General features: G+C 39.1%; 1 protein-coding gene across 6 annotated transcripts in view; it reads left to right on the forward strand.

Annotated features, from left to right (window-relative positions):
• dysf (dysferlin, limb girdle muscular dystrophy 2B (autosomal recessive)) overlaps positions 1-26,296 on the forward strand; it is a 69,825-nt gene that overhangs the window by 37,823 nt on the left and 5,706 nt on the right. For 5 of the 6 annotated variants that reach the window (XM_079459150.1, XM_079459147.1, XM_079459152.1 and 2 more), the window contains 14 exons: positions 14,541-14,639; positions 16,676-16,804; positions 18,410-18,565; positions 19,240-19,331; positions 19,827-19,997; positions 20,150-20,292; positions 21,892-22,031; positions 22,211-22,299; positions 22,405-22,500; positions 22,776-22,917; positions 24,234-24,333; positions 25,030-25,202; positions 25,508-25,617; positions 25,832-25,979. In XM_079459150.1, coding sequence (XP_079315276.1) covers positions 14,541-14,639; positions 16,676-16,804; positions 18,410-18,565; positions 19,240-19,331; positions 19,827-19,997; positions 20,150-20,292; positions 21,892-22,031; positions 22,211-22,299; positions 22,405-22,500; positions 22,776-22,917; positions 24,234-24,333; positions 25,030-25,202; positions 25,508-25,617; positions 25,832-25,979 — 1,788 coding nt within the window. The remainder of the gene's footprint in view (positions 1-14,540; positions 14,640-16,675; positions 16,805-18,409; positions 18,566-19,239; positions 19,332-19,826; positions 19,998-20,149; positions 20,293-21,891; positions 22,032-22,210; positions 22,300-22,404; positions 22,501-22,775; positions 22,918-24,233; positions 24,334-25,029; positions 25,203-25,507; positions 25,618-25,831; positions 25,980-26,296) is intronic. The other variant, XM_079459149.1, reaches the window with a different exon arrangement.

Consider the following 26,296-nt stretch of genomic DNA (forward strand, 5'->3'; position numbering starts at 1 on the left):
AATTCACTCTAAAAACATTGTTTTCTTTTCATTGCATTATTAATTGTTCTGAAAGTATGCTGTGATTTAGCTTTAAAAAATGATACCGTTTAAAGCTGTGTTTGATTTTAGGCTGTCCCAGAACAAAGGTGACCATCATGAAAGGTGAACCAATCATGTTGATTTCTGTACTCATGGCACCTAAATGCTGATCCTACGTTGGACAGTAAGAAAGATTCAAAAACGGCCTACAACCATTTTTACAACCAGTGTCAGTGTAGCAGGCTTAAAGCACATTCAGGCATTCTTTAACAGTAGTGTCGCATCACAGCACAAATTACAGTCCAGGTTTATAAATATATATATATTTTTAAAACAAGCATCAAAACTCATGTATTCTGTTTCATTAAGTTCACCTTCATTGAGCTACTTTGGAGAACACAATATGTGTAGAAATTTCTATTCAGGCCAGGTGACCCTAATACTATCCTCCGTAACATTATTTAGCTTACCCTAACCCTCAAAAAAAGTTTTACTTATCCCAAATCGCAATATCCACCTTATTTTAGGCGTAAATGTGGGTGCCGCCATCTTTGAGCTGTTTGTGTTTAGACTTCCTGTGAGCCACTATAGCTAATGGCAGTAGTATTGCGAGTGAGACAAGTGTGCTCTTTTGACTGGCTAGTTAATCATTATTATGGAACCCAAAGGTACACGCTTTTCTTATTGCAGTTAGAGGTTGCCATAATAGCTGGTAAAAAAACGGAAACAATTTCTACAAAACATTTGTTTTTACCATAATCCACGCTCCAGAGTTGAATCTGGATGTCTCGCATCTTATGATCTGCATTCATTATTTATTATTTCAGCTTACTGAATGCCCTCTCTCCTGGAGAATTTACTTTATTGACTACAATAACTAATAAACATTGTTCAGAGGCAGAAATTTAGGATCCAGGAATGTTTACTCCACTTTGACTGGGATTCACATCTAAAAACACGAATTCATGGTCTATGTCATGTACAAATTTCGTCCGACTTTCCAACTGTGCAAGTAAGTTACTGATAACTTGCGTGTCTGTGATTTTTATAGTTGTCCATCGAAGACCCTCAACTCCGAGAGAAAATACGAAATTACTTAATAAATCTTCATATGATACAGTATATCAGGCCACTTCATCCTCCCACTATGTAATACATCTCGGGTGTGAAAAAAATTCACCAGAGCTGTTTCAATGTTGTTTTGAGTGTGCTCCCGCGACACCATTTCCATTGTTTTCCACTGACAAGCTAATAAAATAGAAATCTCAAGATCAAAAGGAAATGCGTCACATAGTTTATTTCCGCGTTCAAAAATAAGGTGGATAAGATGCAAGATTTTAGAGATTTTGTGCCTTGTGATGTTGCTATGGTACCATGTCAGTCAATTTATGGCATAATCGGGGGTGGGGATGTGATGAAATCATGAACTACCAGTGATGGAATACTGTTTGGCACTTGGTATCTGTGATGAAGGCTTGCACCATCTTGAGACAATGACATGCTTCACTCTCCAAGAAAGAGCCCAGATTTAATGACGCCTCCTCGCTGTCATCAATTCCCTCTCATAACTACGGCCTAAAAATACTCCCACCAAATAAATAAAAACAATGTTTAAAGAAATGATCAAGAGGGATTACGAAAATTGAAAAATTGTTTCCATGTCTCAGCCTTAACCTTTCAGCCTTTATTTGTTCAGATGCTGGAAGAAAAACGAGACAAGAATATCGAATTCAGGACTGCATGGTTCCCTTGGCAATGTATGGTAGTCACAAAGCTGGTTTATTTAGGTTTCGACCTTCCAGCCTGGCTGCCAGTGCTTCCCTGTGGATGTGAGGCAGTCTGTCGTTTGCAGAGTGGAAAGAGGAATACTTCACGCTTGCCCTATTGAGCTCATTTCAAGCCTACACCCAGCTCTAGTGAATTAATGGGGCTCATCTACACTTCCCACCGTTGATCTAATCTGAGAACAAGATTCAATTTGTTCTTACTCCACAGTATGTGATAAAAGTCTTTTGGTGAATCCGAAGTGTCACGTAACAAAAGTGGGTTCAGCAGCTCCAACAAAAATAAAAAAATTCAAAGAGCCCAAACACACTTGCCAAAGCTTCAGTCCAAATCCTCAAGATAAATGGTCTTGACTGAACACACCAACGGTGGTTTGACTGAAATTGTAATTCTCAGCATATCAGATTTGAGAAAATGTACTGCTACAGTACATACACCCTAATACGCCTCAAATATGGCAAATACCCCCGCATTTTTAAACCTGCTGTCAAACATTTACGATATTAATTCCATTTGCAAGTCATGTTTTTGCCATCTCATCTATATACATTTGCAGGTTTGATATACAGTAGCAAAATGTGTACCAGTATCCTGGACTGGATCATGAATAAAGATTCAGGGGTCTGTCTAACTAGAGGTAAGAGAAGCAACCAAAGCAGGAATTTCATCCCAGAGTCTCCCATTGACTCCTGACATTCCAGTGGGAGCCTGAGGCTGATGTGAGCCACTCGGGAAACCAGGACAAGCAAGAAAAGCCAAAGAGGAAAATATGATTCCTCTTCACGTGGCTACTGTTTGGAACCTGGTCACAGTAAAAAATCAAGATTGATCTTTTGATGGTTTAGAAGGGAAGACAAACACCTTCTCTCTGGTCCATCTTTATGTCTGAAACATTGCAAATTATTGCAGTAACAGTATGTTGACAACAAGACAACAAGTCTCAGACAGTCTCAATCAATCTCAAATGTACATCTAAGAGTCAAGCGGGCATAAAACACTCAGCATTATAACAGAATTATATCCTCACCTCTAATACCTTGTGTTTTGTGGTGTACGGAGCAGTATGGAAAAGCTGCTCTAAACTTCCCTGTGCATTAAATGAAACTCAAGCCCATCGGCTCCTCGAAGACTCCACTCTGGCTTGGCCCACTATTGCCATGTGCTCCCAAACAAACTCTGGTTAGAAGGATCAGGTTTGTCACTTGGAGCAGGTGAGGCCAAGCACAACATCACAAGGGAAAGCAACACCCATTTGGTGGCTTGTGGATTTTCTATGGTTCTGAGGGGGTTAAACGGTATACCCTGGAAGCAGGATGCTAAAAGCAAGTACCGATGTTGAGGACCTTTGAAGAGGTTTTTGAGGTCGAACTACTGAAATGGTTGGATTTTGATACTGCGTCTTGGTGGCTTAGCCCAAAGGCCTTCAGACGGGGAAAGAATCAGGGTAATAATGTTCAGAGAGGTGAACGGCCCCGCTAATATGTACGCTTGTTGGAGGACAACAGCAAAGAATGGGGCCTGGTCCTAATTAGCTGTTCTGCCGAGTGCCTGTGTGGAGTCCTCTCTCTTGTTTTATTTATTATGCCCTGGCACAATACAGCAGAAGGCGCTGCAAGGGTACAGTCCTCCCTCTGATGTGGTTAGTCCTCGTCTTGGGCAACTGCGTCTCCCCCCGTTCCTGGCTGCTCACCACCGGCGCCACAATAACTGCCACCACCCCTGCTAGGGGTCGACTCTGGGGGAATTAGAGCACTCTGACAGGCCTTTGAGAACAGGTCCCAGTTTATGAACAACCGGGTTGATGGCTTGTTAAAGGGAGTGACCAATTTTACAAGCATTCTCTAGTTAGACTACATGGATATTCTGTTATAGACATGATAGATCAGCCCAGAGAGAGAGAGAGAGAGACTGTAGAAATGGTAATTATTCATGTCTCTCACTTATAAGAGTAGTTAGTCCTTTTGTTTCCAGATGGCCCCGTGTTTAGCACTACACCCAGCATTCTTGATTGTATTTAGATTGCGGTGTAAAAACGTAAGCTTGATTTCATATAATTTCACCAGGATGTGGTTGCTGCATGGGAAGATACAGCTCTGGCAGAGTGACACTGCTATTTGTAGCAGCAGTCTACCATGGCGTTGTAATCATCCACACCATGTGCGTCAGAACAGAGCGGAATCATGACAGTGTTCCAGTAAAAGTAATAAAGTCTATGAGACAGATGCTATCTACCAGAGACTCATCTGAGTGCAAAGCTCTGTCTAAGACGCACCGTTTAGAAAAAGTGTTTTTTCAGTGTCTACCTGCATTTTTTGCCATATACATCCACATACTATGTGGCATTTTCTGTTGATTTTACATTTATTTCATATTTGATCATTTTGTGAAATCAAATATGATTTTAAGTTCTAAAACAAAGTTTATGTATTGTTCTGTTGACATGTATTTTAAGAAATTTGCACTTATATTATATTGATTTTTCAACTTGATTTAAGTTGGTTAATTAATTTGGTAACACTTTATTTAAATAGGCCACTATACTGTAAATATTTTACAATTATAAGTAACTCTGCAACTTTTTGTCAACTAACAGTCAGGAGTACATATCCTTTTAATGTCTGCTAACACTTTACTTTGATAATCCCTTAAAAGACATTCCACTGACTATAAGTAACTTTGTAACTAAATGTCCACTTATTCTTCCAATCTCTAACCCTATTTTTGTTAGCAATTTTGCTGCATCCAGTTGCGAAAATAAACGTTTTATATATTTACGTTAGGAAATGTATCAAATATCTAAATGGAACATTATCTTGTTTAATATGATTTTTGGCCTAAAATTAAATCTATAATTTTGACCCATACAATGTTTTCTTGGCAATTGCCACAAAAATTCCTGTGCTTCTTAAGACTGGTTTACGCATCCGGATATATCAAACCACACTTTTTCACTAAGGTCTTTGTGCGAATATTCTGCTTGAGTTTTCAACTTCTGTGGAAGTCACTATTGAGGCGAATGTCACATGTTTGTAGCGATCACGTTACCTGATTTGCTTAGCCTGCTACATTTTTTGTCTATTTGCAATGGCTTTTGTATTTATTGTACTCCGGCAAATAATTACATTTGCTTTTGGTGTTCATACACCATATAAAAGTTAGTTGACCTGTAGTTGCAAAGTTATTTATAGTCAGTATAATGTCTAAAGTGGACTATTAAGTGTAACCATTTATTTTGTTGCCCTTGGTATGTGATTTATAACAATACATTCCATTAATGTGTATGAGATATACAGGGATCTTACGCTTTACAGTGAACCAGTTGAAAATCAATTATTATATGTTATGATTAAAGTCAGTTCAGATGTTTAATGAATCGCAGTACATGTTTTGAATGACAGGGGCCGCTGTAAAAACAGTTATGAAAAGCTCAGACAAAGTCGTAGTTTGATTGTATTTTTTTATTTGATTTGGAATTTGTTTTAAAATTGCAATTTAGTTTTGATATTGATCTGTATTCATTTGTACAAAGACATTTGAGAAAAGAACAGTTGTTCATTTGTAATTTGTTTGAATCGTGAGATCAGTATCGTGAATCACATTGCATCGCATCGTAAGCTGAGTGAACAGTTACATCCCTACTGTTACAAACTGTTGTTATTTCATGCAAAACTTTGCTTGTTGCTTAGAGGATGCTCTTAAATGATTTTTTCCATTGCTTAATCCTCAAGATGAATTCTCAATAGTGTTGTTGGCGTGGTGCTATTGTGACAAGCAGTTCCAAAGAAAACACTGTTTTGATTTAGCATTAGGAAGACCAACCCTGCAAAATCCCAAATGTGTGAGTGTGTTGTGTCTGCAGCTAATGCGATTTAGCGCTTGTGTTGCTGTATGAACTCGTCTTACTGTTCTACCTTCTCTTCATCTGCTTGAACGATTATTGAAGAAAACCTCACTTTTGAACACCATCCAGTAAAAACAGCAATCTTGGGGTGTCATTCTTCATCAGGGAATCACATTTCATGGTCTTGAACTTGGTAATGATTTATCTATCAGCTAGAAACATAGTCTTGTCTGAGTTTGCAAACCACAGGTTTGAATCGGAGCGTTTTTGTAAGGGTGCCATCTGTACCTCATTGACGCTCTCTGTTGTATCTTAGTTTGGGAGTTCCAGACCTGGCGACTAAATCCACTGTCTGCTCCATAAAACATGCTGTCATCTGACTTCATCCATAGATCCAGCTGATGCAATGTGTTGCTCTGTTGTCATGTCATTCTTCATTATGCTGTAAAAAACTCTCATTACCATAGCGGCCAGGGTCAAACTGGTAGAGTTCTGTTCAACGTATTTATCGTAGTGTAATTCAACTATTATGATTAGATTTGCCTCTAAGTATGATTGTTCATCCCAATTACAACCTCAAGCACAGTTTGCTCTTCCAAAAACTGTTCTTCATTTGTGGATATTGACAGATTGAAATAGAAAGTTTTGGAAGTTTGAATATTTTAGACAATATACCGTAACGCCAATATAATGGCAAAAAATGTTGTGCACATGTTGTTGTGTGTTTTTGCTTGGTCTGTGCATCGAATCCAGAAAACCACAGTTCATAACTCTTGATATAACCCTTCATATTATAGTTTCTGAGCGGATGGAGGGTATTAACTAACATTAACAACCTAACCATAATGCTTCTGGTTTATAGCAGGCAGACGGCACCAGTTCTGCCATTATTAACATCTCGTCCTCTCAGTCCAGTCTCCATGTACGTATGTATGAGCTCATCATACTTTACTCATCTCTTCCCATCTCTCTGCAACCTTCCTTTCATCATGACTAGACCTCATAAGGGAGATCGCTGCAAGTTGTCACACTGTTATCTCCAGTTTTACAGATTTCATTATCTTAATGTTTCTTGTTTTAATGATGATTTTGTAGCCAAGACATGCGTTTCGCTATTTAACAGCTGCTAACATTTTCCCAACATCTGAACTGTGGTCTTGAAATAATATATCATTTTCAAAAACAGTATATCATTTTTGAAACATATTTTTTTGGGGGAAATTGTGAACATCATACATGAACGTAATGAGATTAATACATTGTAAAAGTTACAGCATTTACATATAATTACATTTTTTAATCACATAATAAGTTTGAGATTACCATAGCAAGAAAATATTATGCATACTTTAAGACTTTTTGGTTCAACATTTATAATGTATAGCCCCGTGACAACTCGTGTAACAACTCTCCACGGTCTCCCCTATATTTTCGATTTTGTCTATTTGTATGTGACGCATGACATGTCCCCTTTATAGCTTAAAGGGTTGTGACAAAGTCACCAGGCCATTTATACGTTCAGTATACTTTAGCTTGTGTTTGGTGCTGCATGCCTATGGTATGACTATGCATGGACAAGTGACATCGCCCAGACCAAAGTCTGACACATGCATAAAGTGTCAGATTTTTGTAATTGTACTTCACTATTGTTTTGTTGATGTGTAATTCTTATTTTGAAAAAAAATACACTGAAAAAATATAGTACTTTTGGCTTGAGTGAAAAAATACACATTTATTTGAAACACATTAAAAGAACATCTTAATATCTTATACTTCTTCGGTAGAGTATCTTGTTTTAACAATGTTTACAGTATACATGCACATTTTACTCATGGGTAAATATAAAAAAAATACTTATTAAATAATTACTTAAATTATGTTGTGGGGTGCTTGAATACTTTTGCTAATGCAGTACATACTATGATGTGATCATTCAACTATATTTTACATTACCCTATTGCACAGTGTAATTCTGTAAAAAATATGGTAATATTTGAAAAAGTTTTTAACTCAAGGATTTTGTACATGTGATTTTGTACAGATCGATTTTGGTTGATTATTACATTATTTTTCTCTGAGGCACTTGCACATTGAAACTCCACACAATCCAGATGCCCTCACTGGTTATTAAACAGACATTTTCTCTTTACACTCACATCGGCACCAAACAATGATAGCAGACCTTCACCATTCCACTTAAATTAAACAAGCTTTATGTCCAAAGCACAGTTAAATTGCACTCTTATTTGTCAGAGTCAGTAAAGTCCTCTATGTTACACTTCAGATTGGTTGCAGATCATGATTCCTCCATGCCGTTGGAAACTAGAGATGGATGTTAAGATCAAGACGATTTAATGGATTCAAACTATCTTTTTCTTTCTGCACGTTTTAAGTTAGAGGAAAATAGAAATAATTCAGAATAGTTTGCAAAGATTTTGTTTGTGTCTGTTTAGAGCTATCTACTCTTGGATGACATGCAGGTCTTAGCATAGTCCGGTTCGGTCCTAATCACATGATCTCTATAGCTTCAGGGCTTCACTTGTAGTCCTTCTGACTGCATTAGATCGGTCTAAGACTAAGCAGAATCCTTTGATACAAATTCTTGTTTATATCACACTCTAAATGTAGTACTCACTGCATCTGCCTGCCAAAACTTAGAGGTTACTTTTTTTGCAAACAAAGATATTTATTTTATTAGAAAACATTCAAACCAGATGAACAAAAACTCAAATTTTCTCTCTCACCAGAGCCAAAGTAAATAGGGCCTTTAAAAGATTCCCAGTGCATTTCCCTTCATAGTCAAATGTCAAGAACAGAAAAATGAAAGAGTAAAAAGAAGAGAAAAAGAGCGAGAGAAGAAAATGTGTATTCAATCAGTTTTCCACTAATGAAATTTAGAAGATGCAGACTTTCTGTGAGCCAGGGTAAAGACTCTGGTTCTGCCCCGAATAAGAGGAATGATGGATGGTTTTTACTACTGTTAAACATTTCTGTAAAAAATCACAGTAGTACTGGCAGTAGTTTGCCAGTAATTTACTGTAGATTTAAATGTATGTAATTTATTGGCAACAGTTTGTGCAAAGATGAACATTAAACATTAACTTTTTATTTTTTAATAAAAAGGTTTTATTTTTACGGAAAAAAATGAACAAAAAACAGCCCCATGCAAAGCATTTCTGGGAACCAATAAAATGGTTGCTAAGGATTTCTGGTCCCCATAATGCTTTGCATGAGGCTGTTATTTAAAAGTTTTTTCTCATGTAAAGATAAATACTTGTTAATGTTTATTTTATGATGTTCATTTATGAAGAAACTGTTGACAATATATTAGATAAACCTACAGTAAGTTACTGGCAACTAGTTGTATAACTGCAGCAAATTTCTTTCCAGTGCATGGTCTTCTAACTGGTTCTTTTCCATTTTTTTGTGATTAATTATTGAACATTGTACTTCCGGTGGCTCCATGTATTTTGGCTGTAGTACACTCCAGAAGAGGGATGTCCAACTTCCTCATCAAAGTATTTTGTTAAAACTTCTAGATCAGTTTGATCTGTACATGATTCCCATATACTGTACATACTGTATGCATACCTGTAAGGTCTGTTAAGATCTAATGTATCTCTTGATTCTATTCTGCCCTTGATTCTTTATAGAAGCAATGATAGACAAAGCCTGTGCTATGATGACGCAGCTTTCTCACAATGTTAAACAGCTGTGACATTTTCCTCGCCAAGCCTTCAAACGCTCCCGAGGGCAAATAGCGTTTAACAGTTTTGCCAGTTTTTTACTTTTAGTAGTTGGACATCCCAATCAAGTAGTTTTGAAAGACAAAAAAGGAAACATCCAAAGTGCGGTTGCTCGTAAAATGGAATATTGGTTGGTGGCTTCATTTTCTTCAGACCATGAAAAATGCTAAAGGTTACTTAAAAAAATGCCTTCCCTCTACTGGAAATGTGTAGACAGTGACGGAGTACAGCACACTTCACCTAAATCCTGTTTTTAATTAACAAGGGCTCTCCTCAAAATGAATAAGATCGACTTGATTCACATGTACACATTTAAAAGATGTAAACACGTCTACATTTAAAACCTACTGAAAAGGTCAGCGTATCCGGTTGACATGAATTTTGTGCTGTGTACCATTTAGGTTTTCTAACTAGTTTAACTAGCAAGCTTCCAGCTGGATCATTACTAAACCAGTATAGACCACACAGGACCAGTCTAGAATGTCATGCTAATGCTGTTCTTTTTAGTTGGGATGTACTACAGTATTTATATAATGTATCAGTACTCAATATGCCAAAAACCCTTTACTGCACTCCATCACAGTATTCATGAGAAATGGAGTACTGAATTTTAAAGTCACAGAAGAAATTGAACCTGCGAGAACCAACAGGTTTTTCTCCAACCCTGTGTCACAAATTCTTGAGGCCATTTTTTGATATTGTTTATATTTCAGAATGACCTGCCAATCAGACTGTACGGAATGTCTGTACTGTATATTCAAAACATACTTTATGTTAAAAGCCTACTCGCTCAGTAATTACCAACTTTATTTGTTTATCTTTCATCACTGGTGCATGTGAGCCCTTTTACTCGAACAAAACCAACAATACCTGCCTTACAGTAACCTTTTCCTCAGGAATGCAGAATCGCTTCGTACCCATTTTACCAAATGAAGGAGCAGTGAAAACCTCTGTTTTCCCACTGCCTCTTCGACCACCCTGTTCCAGTATTAAGCCGTCCAGAGGCATAGAAACCATTACAACATTAACCCCCACACACACTCTAAGAATTTTTAGAAGTCCCCGCAACCCCAGACAACTTCTCGTTTTGCTTGGCTCCGTAAATGACAAGCGAGAAACCCCTGCCAAACATTTGCATCGCCAGTGTACTGAATACACACGCAAGCTGCAGAGGTAAATATATTTTGGCGAGTACTCACTTTCTTTCATTGACCAACTAATACATCACTTCATTAATATTCATGAATATTACCTATCGGCTCTCTACCCAAAACATGAAACGGCCACTTGGTTTTGCCACTGGTACACAAAGGAGGGAGGCATGAACTGGATCATACCTGACCATTTGCAATGCTGGAAATCGTATTACTCTCCTAACATTATCTTTTTCATCTGTATAACATCAGGTTTGACTGTGTGTCAAGCAGCACACACATCCAACAATATATACACAGGTCTAGTTTTCTCTGGTGTGGTACTTACTGTAATAATACCCCTAAGCCTTAAAACGTTTTGGGGGAGTATTGAATAACTAAACACATGCATCTGGTGCACTTTAAGTGTCTGGGTGACCAGGCACACACGCACACCTACATGTACGCACTCTCATTTCACATAATTTCAAAGGCAAAATGGAACATTATTTCCTCAGTCACACACACTCCTATTAACACGCACACAAACACCTCAGACACGTACGCACGGTAACACAAATGGAAACATGGCTTTCGCTGCGTCCTAAGGCTCCACTTTAATAGCTCTGTCAGACAAAGAGAGGAGACATGTGGCAGTGCTATGAAAAGCACTATTCAGAGCCGGTTAGACTGCCCCACAGCCAGGCCAACTCAGCTTAAGTGAGTCTGAAGGCTTCTGCTCACAATACACTGCAAATCCTTACAGCATGCCCGCTCTCATTTAATCCTGCGTGCCACCTCGGAGTAGACGCACGGGCTGGCAGCACACCCTCCCCCTAAAATCATGCCTCCTGTTTCTCTTCCTGCTAGTTTTCTGCCCACCCCTCTTTTTCTTTCTGAGAAATACCGGGAACGCTTTAGATTACGGCACGCAACACATCGCATGATTAAGCAGAATTTTACAATGTAAGTAATTGTAACAATAATGTACCTCTACAGTACATATTTGTAGGTAAAGGGGAACACTGTGCAAAGTTTGGGGAAAAAAGAAGTCAAGATATTCAAAATAACATTTATACTGTAAGTATTCTAAAACTAAGGGGTATATATTTTAATAAAAGGTTGTATGAATAACCTGCAGTATGCTACACAACAATGTTAGCGTGAACATGCACTACATTTTTGTAATCACAATGTACCCATAAATTAGCTACTGCATTTTTTTATTGGTTTTGGAATTGTTGGTCGCTGTGAGTTATTTTGTTGAGTTTTTATTCATAAAATGTGAAAAATCAATGTTGATCTTTTGAAACTATACCTGTATATTTGGATGTTTATATGGCATGCAGTTCCCTCATGAATGTTAAAAAAATGTCCTTACTCTTACGCCTTTATTCCCTAAACTTTACATATTGTTCACCTTTATCTACAGATATGTACTGTAGAGGTATATTATTGTTACAAGTAGTTACGCTGTTAATCCTGTTTAAATGCGGTACATTGTGGGCTGTAATCTAAAGCATTACGGAAATACCACTATCTGTTATTTCATTCTTTTTTCTTATTTCTAACGTAAACATGGCCAACGCAGAATTAGTCCGGTTGTTTTTTTCTCTCTAATCCGAGTAAAATATATTTTACTTTCCTACAGTCTTATTCTGACTTGTGTTCCAGGAGTGCTTGGTATCTCACCCGACTTTTAACCACACGCACATTCCTTAGTGCGGCAATGGCATGTACTTAAACATAACACCACCAGCCACTCCAGCTAGCCACCAAACACGTGCCACTATGGCATTCACCCCAACCGCTAAGACTAAAAAACACTCATGCCAGTTCTTGCCATTCTTGTTACTACTGTTTAACCTCCCTTGTCATGGCTGAAAAAAGTTGGAATGAAGGGATCGAAACTTTGCTCCTGGAAGAGAGAGAAGAATGGGGGTGGACTGAGTATGCAAAACATTTTGCCAGTAAGGATATCTTGTTCTTCTTCAAAGTATCTCGTTTTTGTTGGGAATAGCTCCCTTTATTCCATCTGTCAGACACACATCTTTAAAGATGAATGTGAGATAAAGGTGTAGTTAGATAGTTTCCTTTTGTTAAATATTAGGCTCCTGAAGTGACTTTGGCACAAAATGTATACAGTGATGACATCAAACCTGTTCAATTTAAGTTCTCAACCTACCACAATACATATAAACAAATAAATATATTTTTACTGTAATACCTTATTGAAATATATTGTGATTTTACAAAAATCAAATACTATCAAAGCAATTAGATGTAAATCAACATTCACGCAAGTCTTTCAGCTCGAGACCCCCAGTATACTCGGAGGTGGGTAAAGTATACAAACATTGCACGCAACTGTGCACAAATACTTATTAGGTCTATCCAAACACGAGCAAAAATACAACAAAAAAACACAGTCTAACATAATATGACTTTATAGATATTTACTATTTTTTTACAATTTGTTATACATAAACCATGAACTATTACTACAGATGGTCAAATTTCATCAAACTGACTTGTGTACTGATGGATGTCCTCTTTATGCAAACGGCAGCCTCTTTTTGAACCTGCGCTTCCCCGCCCTCCTCCGTTGGCCTCCCTGCGTTGTCTTTGGTCGATATTCAGTGGCGGAGCTAGAGTTTTATATATCGGGTTGCCAGGGGGTGGCCAAGGCTACTTCAGGGGGTCCACAGACCAGGACAGAAAATGTGTGTGTAACCCTGTCCTGGCATCGAATTATATATAAATAAATCCTAGGATTTCTGATTAGAGATACAAGTGATAATTTACTTCCCAGAGTTTTTCACAAATGTGACAAATAGAAATCAATTGCACAACATAGTAACATAATTTAAGTGTTATGGTAGTTTAAGTGCAAGTTGAAAGTTAGTTAGGAGAACTGTTAGTTTGGAAAAAAATGTACCACTGAGAAATATGTCCTACCTAGTGATTGTAAAAAAATGTAATACTAATATGTAGGTTTTTGCTTTTCTGCGTGTGTGCTGTGAGCATATCATGTTATTCTGTAATAAAATAAATTGTGATTGGTATGGTGTGGCACCATATTTGTATTGTGTAGGTACTTCCGAATCAGTCACTTTTGAGCTCTTATGACAGTTAGGATGCTGTTACAATAAGAGCAGTATGTGTTTAGACGGCTAACAGAGTTATGGAACAGAGTTATAATGTGAACTGAACTGGCACTTAGGCAGGACACTGGCTCACATCAGCACACAGTAATCAGACATCATACGGCTCTTTTGTTTCGTGTCATGACGCACTGTCACTCTCAGAGGGTGTTGTCCCGTACTATAACAACACTCTTTAGTCTTTTGGTTGGATGAGAATGTGGTGTTGGCCGATATGGGAATTGCCTGATTTGTGGCACCTTTGAAAATTTCTCTCTCTTTCCACATGGAATGAGCGAATGCTGGCCAGACTTATCAGTGGAGATTGGCACATTCAATTCTAGAAGAACATCAATGTACCAGGAAAGTGCTCAAAACAAATTTAGGCTGTCATTGTGATTTCATTTGTGACATACTTACAATTACCAGCTTCACAGCGGTGGAATGATTTATCAGTCACTTATGGAAAAGCAGATTAAGTTATGGAAAGCAGGGTCTGTGGATGGTGTCACTGTTCCTCATGCATGCATTTATCTCATACATTTTGACACTTGAGGGTATATTTGACTCTTTCTATCTTCACTTTTTAATCTAATCTTGTCTTATTGTTTGTGTTCAATTTGTTGGACATGCTTAGATGGCACGGTGGGTAAGTTGAGTCTTCTTACTGCTTTCAGACTAGATATTCTTGTTTGTGAAATGAACGTGCTTTGACTTATTTCATTAGGTCTGTTAAACTGCAGAGAATGTTCAGGGATGTGAAGGATCTTACTGTACAATTGTACAGAGCTTCTTTACATATACATATTTCTAATGTTTTTTCTTCGTTTTCTTTCTTCTTTTCTGGTATTCTTCCTCTCTTACTCTACAGCAGGATGAGTTTATGGACTGGTGGAGCAAGTTTTATGCCTCCACAGGTGAGAGGAACAAATGTGGAAGTTATCTGGAGAAAGGACTTGATACACTGCAGGTAAGGAAACACAGACAGAGTGCAGAAATGCTTTAGGTTTAATGCAATGCATTATTGTGTTACATTAACAGTGACTTTGAAAAAAAGATTCAAGCTGTGTTAAACTGTACATGAGTTTTCAAAGAATAATTTGCCAAAATATTAAGATTCATCATCATTTACTTGCTTTTGACTGCTTGAATTGAGTCAGTGAGCTGAATGCAAGAACTGGTTTAGTTCAATTAATGAACAAATTATTCAGATATATTTGTGTATTCATTAAAGATTTGACATAATGTGGACATTATACTATGCTCAATGATGTGACAATCCTGCAAAAAAATCAAATAGAAACCCTATGGAAAGTCTAATGTTTTCCATTTAAATACCACTATTAGCTCTTTCCATTAAAACATTACACAATTCCTTATTGTAGTGTATTTTGGCCATTATTCCAATACTTTTTTACATCCCACCATAAGAATCCATCACATACCAGCAGAGACCATTATGGTTTCCATTAAAATAATACAATTCCCATTAAATCCATAACATTTTCTATTGTGTTTTGGGAAGGTTTCTATTGTTTTTTTTATCAAGGAAAGCTGATAAAACAATAGAAACCATCAAAAAAATGTGAATGGTTTCTATTAAAATACCATTGGAAACCATGTTATAGTGCGTATTGGGCATACTCCAATTTGATGCAATGATGTTCTATTGGTTCCCATCTGCCAGATAATATCCTACCAATTGAATCCATCACATACCAGTTGACACACATTATATCATAAAATTATTTTTGATTGTGTTTTAAGCAGGGTTCTGTTGTTTTTTCTCTCTCTAAAAAAAAAGCTGTCATGTAGCTTCAAAAGCTGTTTTATCGTATGAACAATAGTGTCTAGGTTATTCTAAATTATGACAGAGTTTACATCAACTGTCAACAAAAACGCCAACAAAATGTCATTGTTACTATAGCGACATTATCAGTGTCCAAGCAAAAACAAACATGGGAATGCCAGAATCAGAGGTCACCGAAACATAAGCTCTACACCAGAACTTCAAAGCTCTGTGGTCTCCCTAGGGAGAGCACATGCCTACTTTCAAATGTTCACTTACCCCTACTCCAGTCTACTTCAGCCCACTTCCCACAAGCGTATCCATTTATAATGGAGCCCTCGGCTGCCAGATTCCCAACTTTTCCGATGAATTCATGTCGGGGTTGCCGCAGCGGGATAACCAAGTGCAGACGAGGGCTCTGTTACTGACGTCATCATCCGTTCCCCCCACCTCCCTATCATCCCCATCCATCTCTGCCTGGTTTGTCCGGGTATCTCCACTGTCACCACGTCCCCCCCTTTCTTTGCCTTAGTCGCTCTTTCCAACCTTTCCAATCCTAATGTGTATGTTAGTCATCTGGCAAGTGCTTGTGTCTCAGGACTACCTGCACGGCTGGACTTGATAGTTGGCTGTCTCTGTGTGAGCGCGTCACATGCGCCAAGAGCGGTGACAGGCAAACACGCTTTTCCTCAAACTGCTGAGATCGGCTGTTATTTAGGGCTAATGGTGCCTGAGGGACAGATTGAAAGAGTGAAAGAGCGCGAGATACAGATGTGTGCAGTGTCACACGTTCGGGGTAGTAAGGACCAGGGCTTGCAGAGCCGAGTGAGTCATCCAGAGAAAGAGAACCAGAAGAGGATTCCTTCGTATGGTTGTCAGAATTGTGTGCCGCTTTTTACGCTGACGGCACTGCATATTTTCCCATTTTTAAGCAATTTATTGTTTTTAAACGTTCTTGTAATAAGGAATTTCCAGATCATTTTACATTAATGGTGCATTTGAGGTTGTTTGACTTGCATCTGAAATGTTAAACCCACAATTAAAGATTCCAGAGCCCACAATTCTGCTTTGGCACATGAAACAATAGATGTCTTGTGCATAGTGTTTGTCCTTTTAGCCCCAGAGCGGATCAGAGATTTAAAAATCTGAATTCAAATCATACATTACAACATGTATGCATTTTCAGACACACTCACACCCCATCGTTTCTTTCCCAGGTGTATGACACGGAGCTGGAAAAGGTCGAAGAATTTGAGAAGCTGACTGATTTCTGTCAAACCTTCAAACTTTACCGTGGAAGAACCCAGGACGAGAGCGAAGATCCGTCCATTGTTGGAGAGTTCAAGGTAGGGTCACTCGCAACCTCTCAGAAAGTCCTGCTGGAAGCCGCCAGATCAGTTCAAGCAATATCACATGTGCTCTCGGTTTCCAGGAAGAGAAACGTCCAGACAGTGCCAGATGAAGCGAGAGATGTGTGTCAATGCTAATTAGCTAATGCCGTGATCGGATATAAAAGTCGGCTTAAACTGAACGCATTCTTGCCCCGACGTGTACTGTCTGTGCTTTGTCAAGTTTGTAGTTAAACAATTCTCTAATTTAGATGCTTTGCACAGAACAAGTCTCATGCAATCCTGAATGTGGACTGTCTTGAACTCAAATAGCGAGAACGTTTTGTTTGTGTCCTTGACTTTACACTCTTTCAAAGGAGTTCAGTGGTTATTTGTTGTACTGTAGGTTACTGTATGTTTTACAGTTAAAAATAACTCTTTTGGCAGTAAAATGCAGTAGGTATTATTTATGTAACATTCTATAGTACAAAAAACTATTCTCTAAAGTTCCTTGAAACTAGAGACACACTGATATATCAGCCAATGATCGGAATCAGTTGTTGTTGGAAAGCAATTGTTCACAATATCGACCATCGGCCCATAGTGTAAAACAAGACGATTATCAGGGCCGATATATCCTGTTAATCAAAAGTGGGCAGAAAATGCAATACATTTGTGCTCTATATGTAGAAAATGTTAAGAAACATCTCCAGTTTAGTGTTCAATATTATTAGCAACTATATTAATAAATAACATTCAGAAGTTAAGAAATATTCATTTAATCTTCAGAATTACTCTAAATATTTGGTATCGTTGGAGAAACTTAGTAATGTTGCATCTTAACATTTATTAATTATAATATGAAAAAAAGTTATAATGTTTTTACAACTGTGTTGTTCCAGTCCACACAGAGGAGATGCTAGACAGAATCCTTTAGCTCCAGTGTTCTATACAACAGGTTTTACACCGTATTTTTCAAACCAATTTCAGCTGCCTTAAATTATTAAATCAAATATGAGTCAACTGAACTTAAATTATATTTAACTGACTTAAAAAATAAGTTGTATTTCGTATAACTTAATTTTGTAAGTTAAGCAAAATAGAACTGGATTTCTTAAGTCAGTTCAGTTGACTCATGAAGCTAATTTAACCTAACTTAACTGATTACATTTAAGGCAGCTTTTTAACTTACGTTTTTAAGTTAGTTTTTTTACAGTATGGCCAAGCACAATTTAGTAGTCCATGTGACTTCTGTTTCTTCTTTTTTCTCTACCAAATCCTCTGAATCAATCTATTTTGGTGAAAAACTGAAAAAAAAATGTTTAATATGGGTTTGGAATAGCATAGGCTGAGTAAATGAATTTTCATTTTGTAGTGAATGGCATTAAGCTTAAACCCTCTTTTGATTTCAGTCGAAACCTTTAATTTTAGTAGCATGGCTTCTCTTTTGGTTTATGTGGATTATATGTGGTTCTAGTATGTTTTGAGGAAGCAAAATTTTGTGGATTCAAAATAAATTCGGGGTTTGCCTGCCGGCCGAGACAGGTCACCAAAAAACGGAAATCAGATTGTGTCTTAAATTACTTACTTTTAACTACTTACTTCTCTCCTTTCTTTTGTTAGGGTTTGTTTAAAATCTATCCACTGCCCGACGATCCCTCGATGCCCACGGCCCCGCGCCAGTTCTGCAAGCTCCCACCAAACAGCACAGAGGAGTGTCTGGTACGTGTGTACATAATCCAGGCCTATGACCTACAGCCCAAAGATGCCAATGGCAAGGTAGGTACAACATAACCCAAATACTCTTTATCATCATATTCAAAAAGTAAACAAAAATGCTTACCAGACTTTTGCTTTCCAGTGCTCTTAATGATACACAGTTGAGTTGAAATGGCATTATCTAGAAATAAATGCCATATCATGTTGATTGACAGTATTTACGGCTTTGGAGTAAGAGAGGTTATTACATCGCCCTTTCAGTATTTTCAATATTTTTTTAAGTTTAAGTTTTTCATCAGTCCGAGCCTTGACAGCCAGATGAGTGTTAGCCGTTGGCGAAGCCTCCGCAGTGCCAGAGTCATAAGAGAGCTGAGAAATTGCTTTATAAAAACATGGAGCCACCCTTTTACCCACAACCATAAACTCTCAGTCGCAGCCCGATAACCGGCCAACACGCCACCACTTCTGGCCCTGTGTCAGATGGGCTTTCCCTCCATTAGTTGCGAATATGTTAAGATGACGTCCTTTCATCACCTACTCAGGCTAGAAGTTATGATATGGAACATTTCACACATATACTCACTGCCTACGAGACAGGCTCTGATCAGTGAGTGTGGTGCTTTTTCCACCGCTAAAGAGAGGGCGTGCTGGTTTGGATATTGTTGCTATTGTATGTCCGTGTGAGTGTGTGTCTGTTAACACATTCATAACTAACACGTCTCGTTCTTTCAAAGTGTGACCCCTATGTTAAGATCACGCTTGGAAAGAAATCAATAGATGACCACGACAATTACATACCCTGTACTTTGGACCCTGTATTTGGAAAGTGAGTAGTTCTCTCTTTTTTCTCTGCTTTTGTACATACTAGAAAAAGCAATTTACTATGATTGTGTATAATCTTTTACAAATTAGGACTTCAAAATCAGACAAAAATGTTTGTACACCCCATTGGTATTTTTAATTTAAAGCTTAAAAGCTCATTAAAGCTCGATTTGCCAGTCTTACGAGCCCTTCAGAGAGACAACCTGAAATCTTCACAATTACTATATCCATAAGGATAGTTTATTTGACACACAGCAACACATCATTAACAGACCTGTTTGACAATGAAACCAGCAGGGGTCGCCACACTCATAATAATTATCAAATAATAATATATCGAATTAATGGAAGGAAGAATATTAAACTATGACTGCATTTTGAGCTAATACTGAGTATACAAATGCCTCCATAAATGGTCAAATGTCTTGTGAAGTAAAGGAGTGAGTAATTCCCACCAACGGAAAGAGGTTGAAATTTAGTTCTTTTGCTTGTCATTCAGAATGTTTGAGTTGACCTGCTCTCTGCCTCTGGAGAAGGACCTGAAGATCACGCTCTATGATTATGACATGATATCTAAAGATGAGAAAATAGGAGAAACCGTAATCGATCTGGAGAATCGCTTCTTGTCCCGTCATGGTGCTCACTGCGGCCTGCCACAGTCCTACTGTCTGTAAGAATCTTACTTGCTCATTCGTTCACTCTTCCTCTTTAAAGTGTTAACACCAATCATGTGAGGATATGTTAGCTCAACCAATAGCTGACACACAGTACATACACCTTCAGATGTTTTGTTTCCCCCTGTTTTGTCTGTGCTGGCACTAGGTCTGGGGTTAACCAGTGGCGAGATCAGCTGAAACCTACCCAGTTACTTCATCGTCTGTGCGAGAGACGAAACTACAAGCTTCCGGTCTATAAGCAAGATAGAGTCTACTTCAGAGGACAGGAATACACCATTGCTGATCTTGGTCAGTGTCCTAAACATGCGCATTCACTTGATCTACTGTACTTTCCTTCAACTTAATTAATGACTTTGCCACCAATAATACTGTGAATATCATTAACAAAGAGGACACGAGAACGCATGTGAGCATGCACGCACACGCGAATGAACGCAGGCGATGTGACCTATCAAACTGCTGGATGGTGAAAAGAGAGAGTGGAAGTCTTTTCGTTGGAGCTGCTGAAAGCATTAGTCACGAGTAAGAGCTAATCAAAGCAGCACTGCGACTCCATCACATCTTCCGTCATAAAAAAAAAACAAAATCAAGTGCGGTTCTGTGAAAACACTGACAGAACAAGAATAACGATAGACGTCCCGACTTGTGCCGTACATCATATCTGTGTGTGTGGGATCGCAGAGCTGTTGGGGAGGCCGGTTGGCTGGTCTTGCTTGGCTGCGGCGAGAGGAAAGAATGAGTTTCTCTGCGTCAAAAGAAAACAAGTACGATATTGCGAAGATGAAGGGCTCGTGTAAATGTAAAGCACTTCTGACATCGTCATTCATTCGCAGCAAATATTTAATGTCTTACCACAGTAAATCTGACACGCCCTCCCGTTTCTCAAGTGTGCCCTCGGGAAGCTAACACTAGCTAATGCTAGTTCACGATTTGATATTTACGATGTTGTTTTTACTGGTGTGTAACCTCCATCAAACCCTCCTTCCACCTCTGGTTTGACCTCTAAGATCTTACATGATTCTAAATTCCCATTGGCTGCCTTTCAACCAGTGAGGTGCCACTTAGGCCCGAGCCAGGCACTCCAGCCATTTTCCCTTCCATGATGCTCTGGGACGTGGTCGGCCTCAGATTTATGGTAACTAGCATGCCGGCGTGTTCAGCCAAGGTCAACACTGTGGCGAGCTCGTCAGCCTCCTGCGTCTCGCCACCGCAGAATACTACGTCTCTTTGTTTGCCACACGTAACTGCGGCAACCCGCGCGTCAAAGCAATTATCAGGTGGCCATTTTGGGCATTCAGCTTCATGGCAGAAATTGTCTTCCTCCACTTCGCTCTTTTCTCCACACTCTGACCATGTTTCCCTCAGGGACGTGACACAGGGTTTCAAACCATAAACGAAACTGTAGGCGTTTCATTTTTTTCTTCTCTCTCTTTCTGTTTGCGTTTCGAAAGGGAAAATCTCTTCTTAGATCAACAGCAATGAAATCAACGCATCATCTACGGAACTGGGCAAGATAAACATTTCAGACTGTAGAAGTGAAATGCTTTATGAATCTTGCGCTTGTGTTGGCTCGGTTATGACTTCATAAAGTCGATGGCCAAGTGTTCTTCATATCAAATTAAAGGTTACGTAGTTGTGGTTTTAACAGAAAATAACATTACGTTGAAATTTACAATGAAACATTAGGAGAATCTTCCAAATTTCATTTTAGCCCATTTAAAAAGGTAAAATCTTAAAATCTAGATTAATTTTGTTGTGTTTGTTTGAACAACTGAGAACAATGCATGGTTGTCTTTGGTACACAGTGCATCAAGATCAAATCAATGTATTCAAAACTGTCAATATGAGCTACAAAGTCCTTAATAATTGATAACATTTGCTTCTTAGATGAAGGAAAAGCTCCTGTCCCTCACCTGGGACTGGATCAGGAGCGTCTAGCTCTTTTGGTGCTGAAGAGGCAGGGGCTGGTGCCTGAACACGTCGAGACAAGACCCCTCTACAGCCCCCTGCAGCCTGACATAGAGCAGGTAACACAGTCTGAACTTAATTCCCAAAAAGCTCAAAATTGGCCAAAGTGGAGTTTTTTTATAGTGTGTCACTCATTCCAATTTGTATTTAAAATTTTGAGAAACATTCACTCATATCTCTTCACTTTGTTATGTCTTTCATGCGATGCCATGTCTGTCTGTTATTTTCCTATTCCCAGGGACGGTTACAAATGTGGGTGGACTTGTTCCCTAAATCTTTTGGCCCACCAGGGCCTCCGTTCAATATTACACCACGTAAAGCCAAAAAGTAAGAACATCGTCTTTCAATACAATCCTTTGTTCACTTTATTTGATTTGCCCCAGATTATTATGTATATTGAATCCTATTGTTCTGTGTTTTCCCCTCCGATAGGTTCTTCCTGCGCTGTATTATATGGAACACAAGAGATGTTATCCTGGATGATGTCAGTGTTACCGGGGAGAAGATGAGTGACATTTATGTGAAAGGGTACATATGAGTGTCATAAATGGGTTCTTGGGTTTATGTGTATGAACCGCACTGAGATGAAGTTGTTTTTGTTTCCCGTATCATGGGTCTGTTGTTTGTCTGTTGCCCCTGCGACCAATAGTAACAGTGCAGTGCGAAAATTATCGATAGGTAGCAACAAATACAGTTGCGGGGCAACTGGGGACCCAAGCCATAGGTCAATGAGTAACATTATCTTCTAAATGTGTTGGAAATGATGTGTCGGCTAACTGTGAATGTTATTTTCTCAATGGTAGCTGGATGCACGGGCATGAAGAGTACAAGCCGAAGACAGACGTCCACTATCGATCTCTGGGTGGTGAAGGCAACTTTAATTGGAGGTTCCTCTTCCCCTTCCAATATTTACCTGCTGAACAGCTTTGCACGGTTGATAAGAAGGTGATACATTTGGAGCTTAACCTATGAACAGCTTTAAATTAATTTCTGTGCTGCATGTGCAATAAACAGTAAATATAGCAAGTTGAGAAAGATCTAACCAAAGGTGAAATTAAATGAAACATTAAGCTTTGGTGTGATTTAAGGTTTAGACACTCTGTCAGTGTTGGTTTTAGCCCTGTTACTGAAAAAAAAGTGAAGGGCCTGAATTGAGTCTGAATAGGTAATCCATAGGTCATGCATTGTCTATGAATCCGCCACATTTTAAAGGATATCACTGCAGCCGGCAGCAGATTAAACCCTGACAAGTTGCAGTCTGCAGCTGGCAAACATCCATGTCCCGAACAAGCAACGCAGTCCAGACTTCAGCCAAGCCAGCTCAGGGAAAACAGTTGTGATGGACAAGGCACTTAAAGTGAGGTTTTGGCAGGCAGGAGATCAGTTATGGTAAGATTGAAGATAGCGGTTCCACCCATTAAATTTAGAGCGGCCCATTATAACAGCTGTCAGAAGACAGATCCATATTGGCTGGGGCTCGTTGGACGTGACACACAATAGAACCGATACATAACAAACCGATTCTCTTGCATGAAATAAGTCCCACAGACAAACGGTGATGGATTGAAAGTGAGTTCTTATTTGCATTGTTTGTTTTGATGGGGCTCTGTGCGGTTGTCAGGCAGAATGAGTGCACCGACATGGGCTGTTTACCGGCGATGAGCAGCAGTGCAGCTCTGTGAAGCGCTATTTCATTATCCAGACTCTGTTTGTTCGCTCATTCATCAACGGCACAGTACAGAACGGTGGGAATGTCGTCATGACTATGGAATCCCGTCTGGCGGCAGGGCGCAGTTTCGGGGCGGTAATGGAAGTCGCTCACGCTTCGGTCGCTCTCTCCGTAGCTCTAGCTTTATGTCTCTCACCCGCTTTCTAATTCTACTTTGCACGTAGATGCTATCATTTTTACACTTTGTCTTGAGCTGTCTGTTTATTTCTGCCTCTCCGTATTTAATAGGAGCGGAGCCCATTTTTATAGGGATAGTCACTCAAAAATTAAAATTCTGAATTTTCATTTTTGGGTGAACAATCCCCTTAAGGTACTAACTAGTAGGTTGTGGGATGACAAATGAGAATGACCACATTGTAATTACACAATAGATGGGATGTGGTTACATGTGTTTTTGACTACTGTACCAATAAATGCAAGTGATTATTTCAAAAATATATTGGGTTCTATCTATTTATTTATGGTATTTCACATGAGCAAAAATATTTGTATTTATACTCTCAACAGTTAACACTGTCATGTCTCTCCGCAGGAGCATTTCTGGAGTTTGGATAAAGTTGAAGCTAAACTGCCTCCTAAACTCACTATCCAGATCTGGGACAACGACAAGTTCTCCTTTGATGATTTCCTCGGTAAGAAATCCTTTATAAGACTACGGTTCAAACCCAGCGGTTGTCCCCAGGGGCACATGACTCTCAGCTCTGCCTTCCTCAGCAGAATCAGTCGCGTTAACCTCGCACAACACCGCAAAGCTGTTTTTTAAGTATATTTTTCAGCCTTGACATGACAGAGGAAAAACTTTATGCTGGACGGGACCACACTGATTGGGCCGTGCGTGTGGTTTTTTGTCATTAACCTTCAGTGCATGCACGTCTATAAGTTTATGTGTGCGTAGGGAGATGGTTTCCAAAATCTTTAACCTGTAGCCTTCACGTTGTGAGGTCACCCCACACGCCGTTGCGTAGCGTGACCGTAGGCGCAAATACATCATTCAAACCACACGAGTCCACTACAACATCTTTACTACTCATTTTATTATTATACATCCAAATCTAATTTCCAACATGTCAGCACAACTGAAAGAAAAATAAGTTATGACCTTCTGATCTGGACGGCTTAAAGCCATCTATAAACTACACTGATCTATGTACGTTTGTGAAATAATTAGCTTCCGGCCACAATGTTGAAACCCCACAGAAAAAGACCCGCTGCCAGCTGGAAGCCTGAGGTCGGACACTTTCTGACTGTAATTAAATGATAGGAAAAATAAATTGTGGGAGCTTAATTAATTTTTTTACTGTGTCCTTGGGCTCTTTTTTTCTTTAAAGGCTGTTTGGAGATGGATCTCAACCACATGCTGAGTCCGGCAAAATCGCCAGAGAAATGTGGTCTGGAGATGTTTTCTCAGACTCAAGACAGGCTGGTTTCTCTGTTTGAGCAAAAGACGGTTAAGGGCTGGTGGCCATGCCTGGGCGACAGTAAAGGCGAGAAGATACTTGCTGTAAGTAGAATCATATAATAAGGAATGTTACAACTATCCAATGTTTAGCTGAAATCGTACCATTCCTCACTTTTGGGTCCAACACACTAATCGCTTAGTGATTTCTCACTGCTCCCCAACAGAAAAAATATATTTAGTTTTGCTGAAAAATAATGAATAAAAAGTGCAGAAAATAGTTGCATAGTGTTCAGGCTCTTCTGTCCTTATCTGTATTCGAAACATTGATTTAAATACTGTTACAGTGTAAGATTGTAAACTTGAGTTATTCCACTCATTGTTTTGGTGTCTCTCTCTTTTTCATTCAGGGAAAGGTGGAAATGACTCTGGAAATCGTCTCAGAGCAGGAGCAGGAAGAGAGACCAGCAGGACTCGGCAGAGATGAGCCAAACATGAATCCTCATCTTGAGGAGCCACAGTAAGTCAAGCACATCTAATCACAGGCATTCCTCTTCACCAAATTACACAAAACACACCAGATGTCAATTTTAGACCCTCCTGTGGTTAAAAGTGGTACTTACAATATACAATTTATATTGGGATTATTGGGATATAATTTTTTTTATAAGATTGCCAGATGAATGTAAATCAATTGTTTCTCTCTCTCTCTCTCTCTCTCTCTCTATTTCTAGGCGTCCTGAGACCTCATTTATATGGTTCTCATCCCCATATAAGACATTTAGGTTCATTGTGTGGAGGAGGTTTAGGTGGCTTATTCTGGGCCTCTTTGTGCTCTTCTTCATTTTTCTCTTCCTGGGAGTCTTTCTCTACGCCTTCCCTGTAAGTCTCTGAGTGTCTGCGCTGTATGGTATGTTTTTGTGATTGTGATGTGTTTGATCAGATTTCTCTGAGTGTAGTTCAGGGAAACCAAAAGTCCCTCACGGTCGACTGCCGGCCATACAAACACACTAAAACACAACATAAAGTCCAGACCTTGTCCTCTCTTCTCGTAACTTCATGTTGCTCGTCCTTTTATGCTCCTGAAATTCCTCCGTGGGAGATGCGAGATCGGTGCAACGCGCAGCTGATGCTTATTATCACCCACGTCACCTGCCTCGGCCGTTCCATCACGGCCGTTCCAAGACAGCACACGTTGC

The sequence above is a fragment of the Barbatula barbatula genome (genome assembly GCF_947034865.1).
Source record: "Barbatula barbatula genome assembly, chromosome: 1".
NCBI lineage: Eukaryota > Metazoa > Chordata > Actinopteri > Cypriniformes > Nemacheilidae > Barbatula > Barbatula barbatula.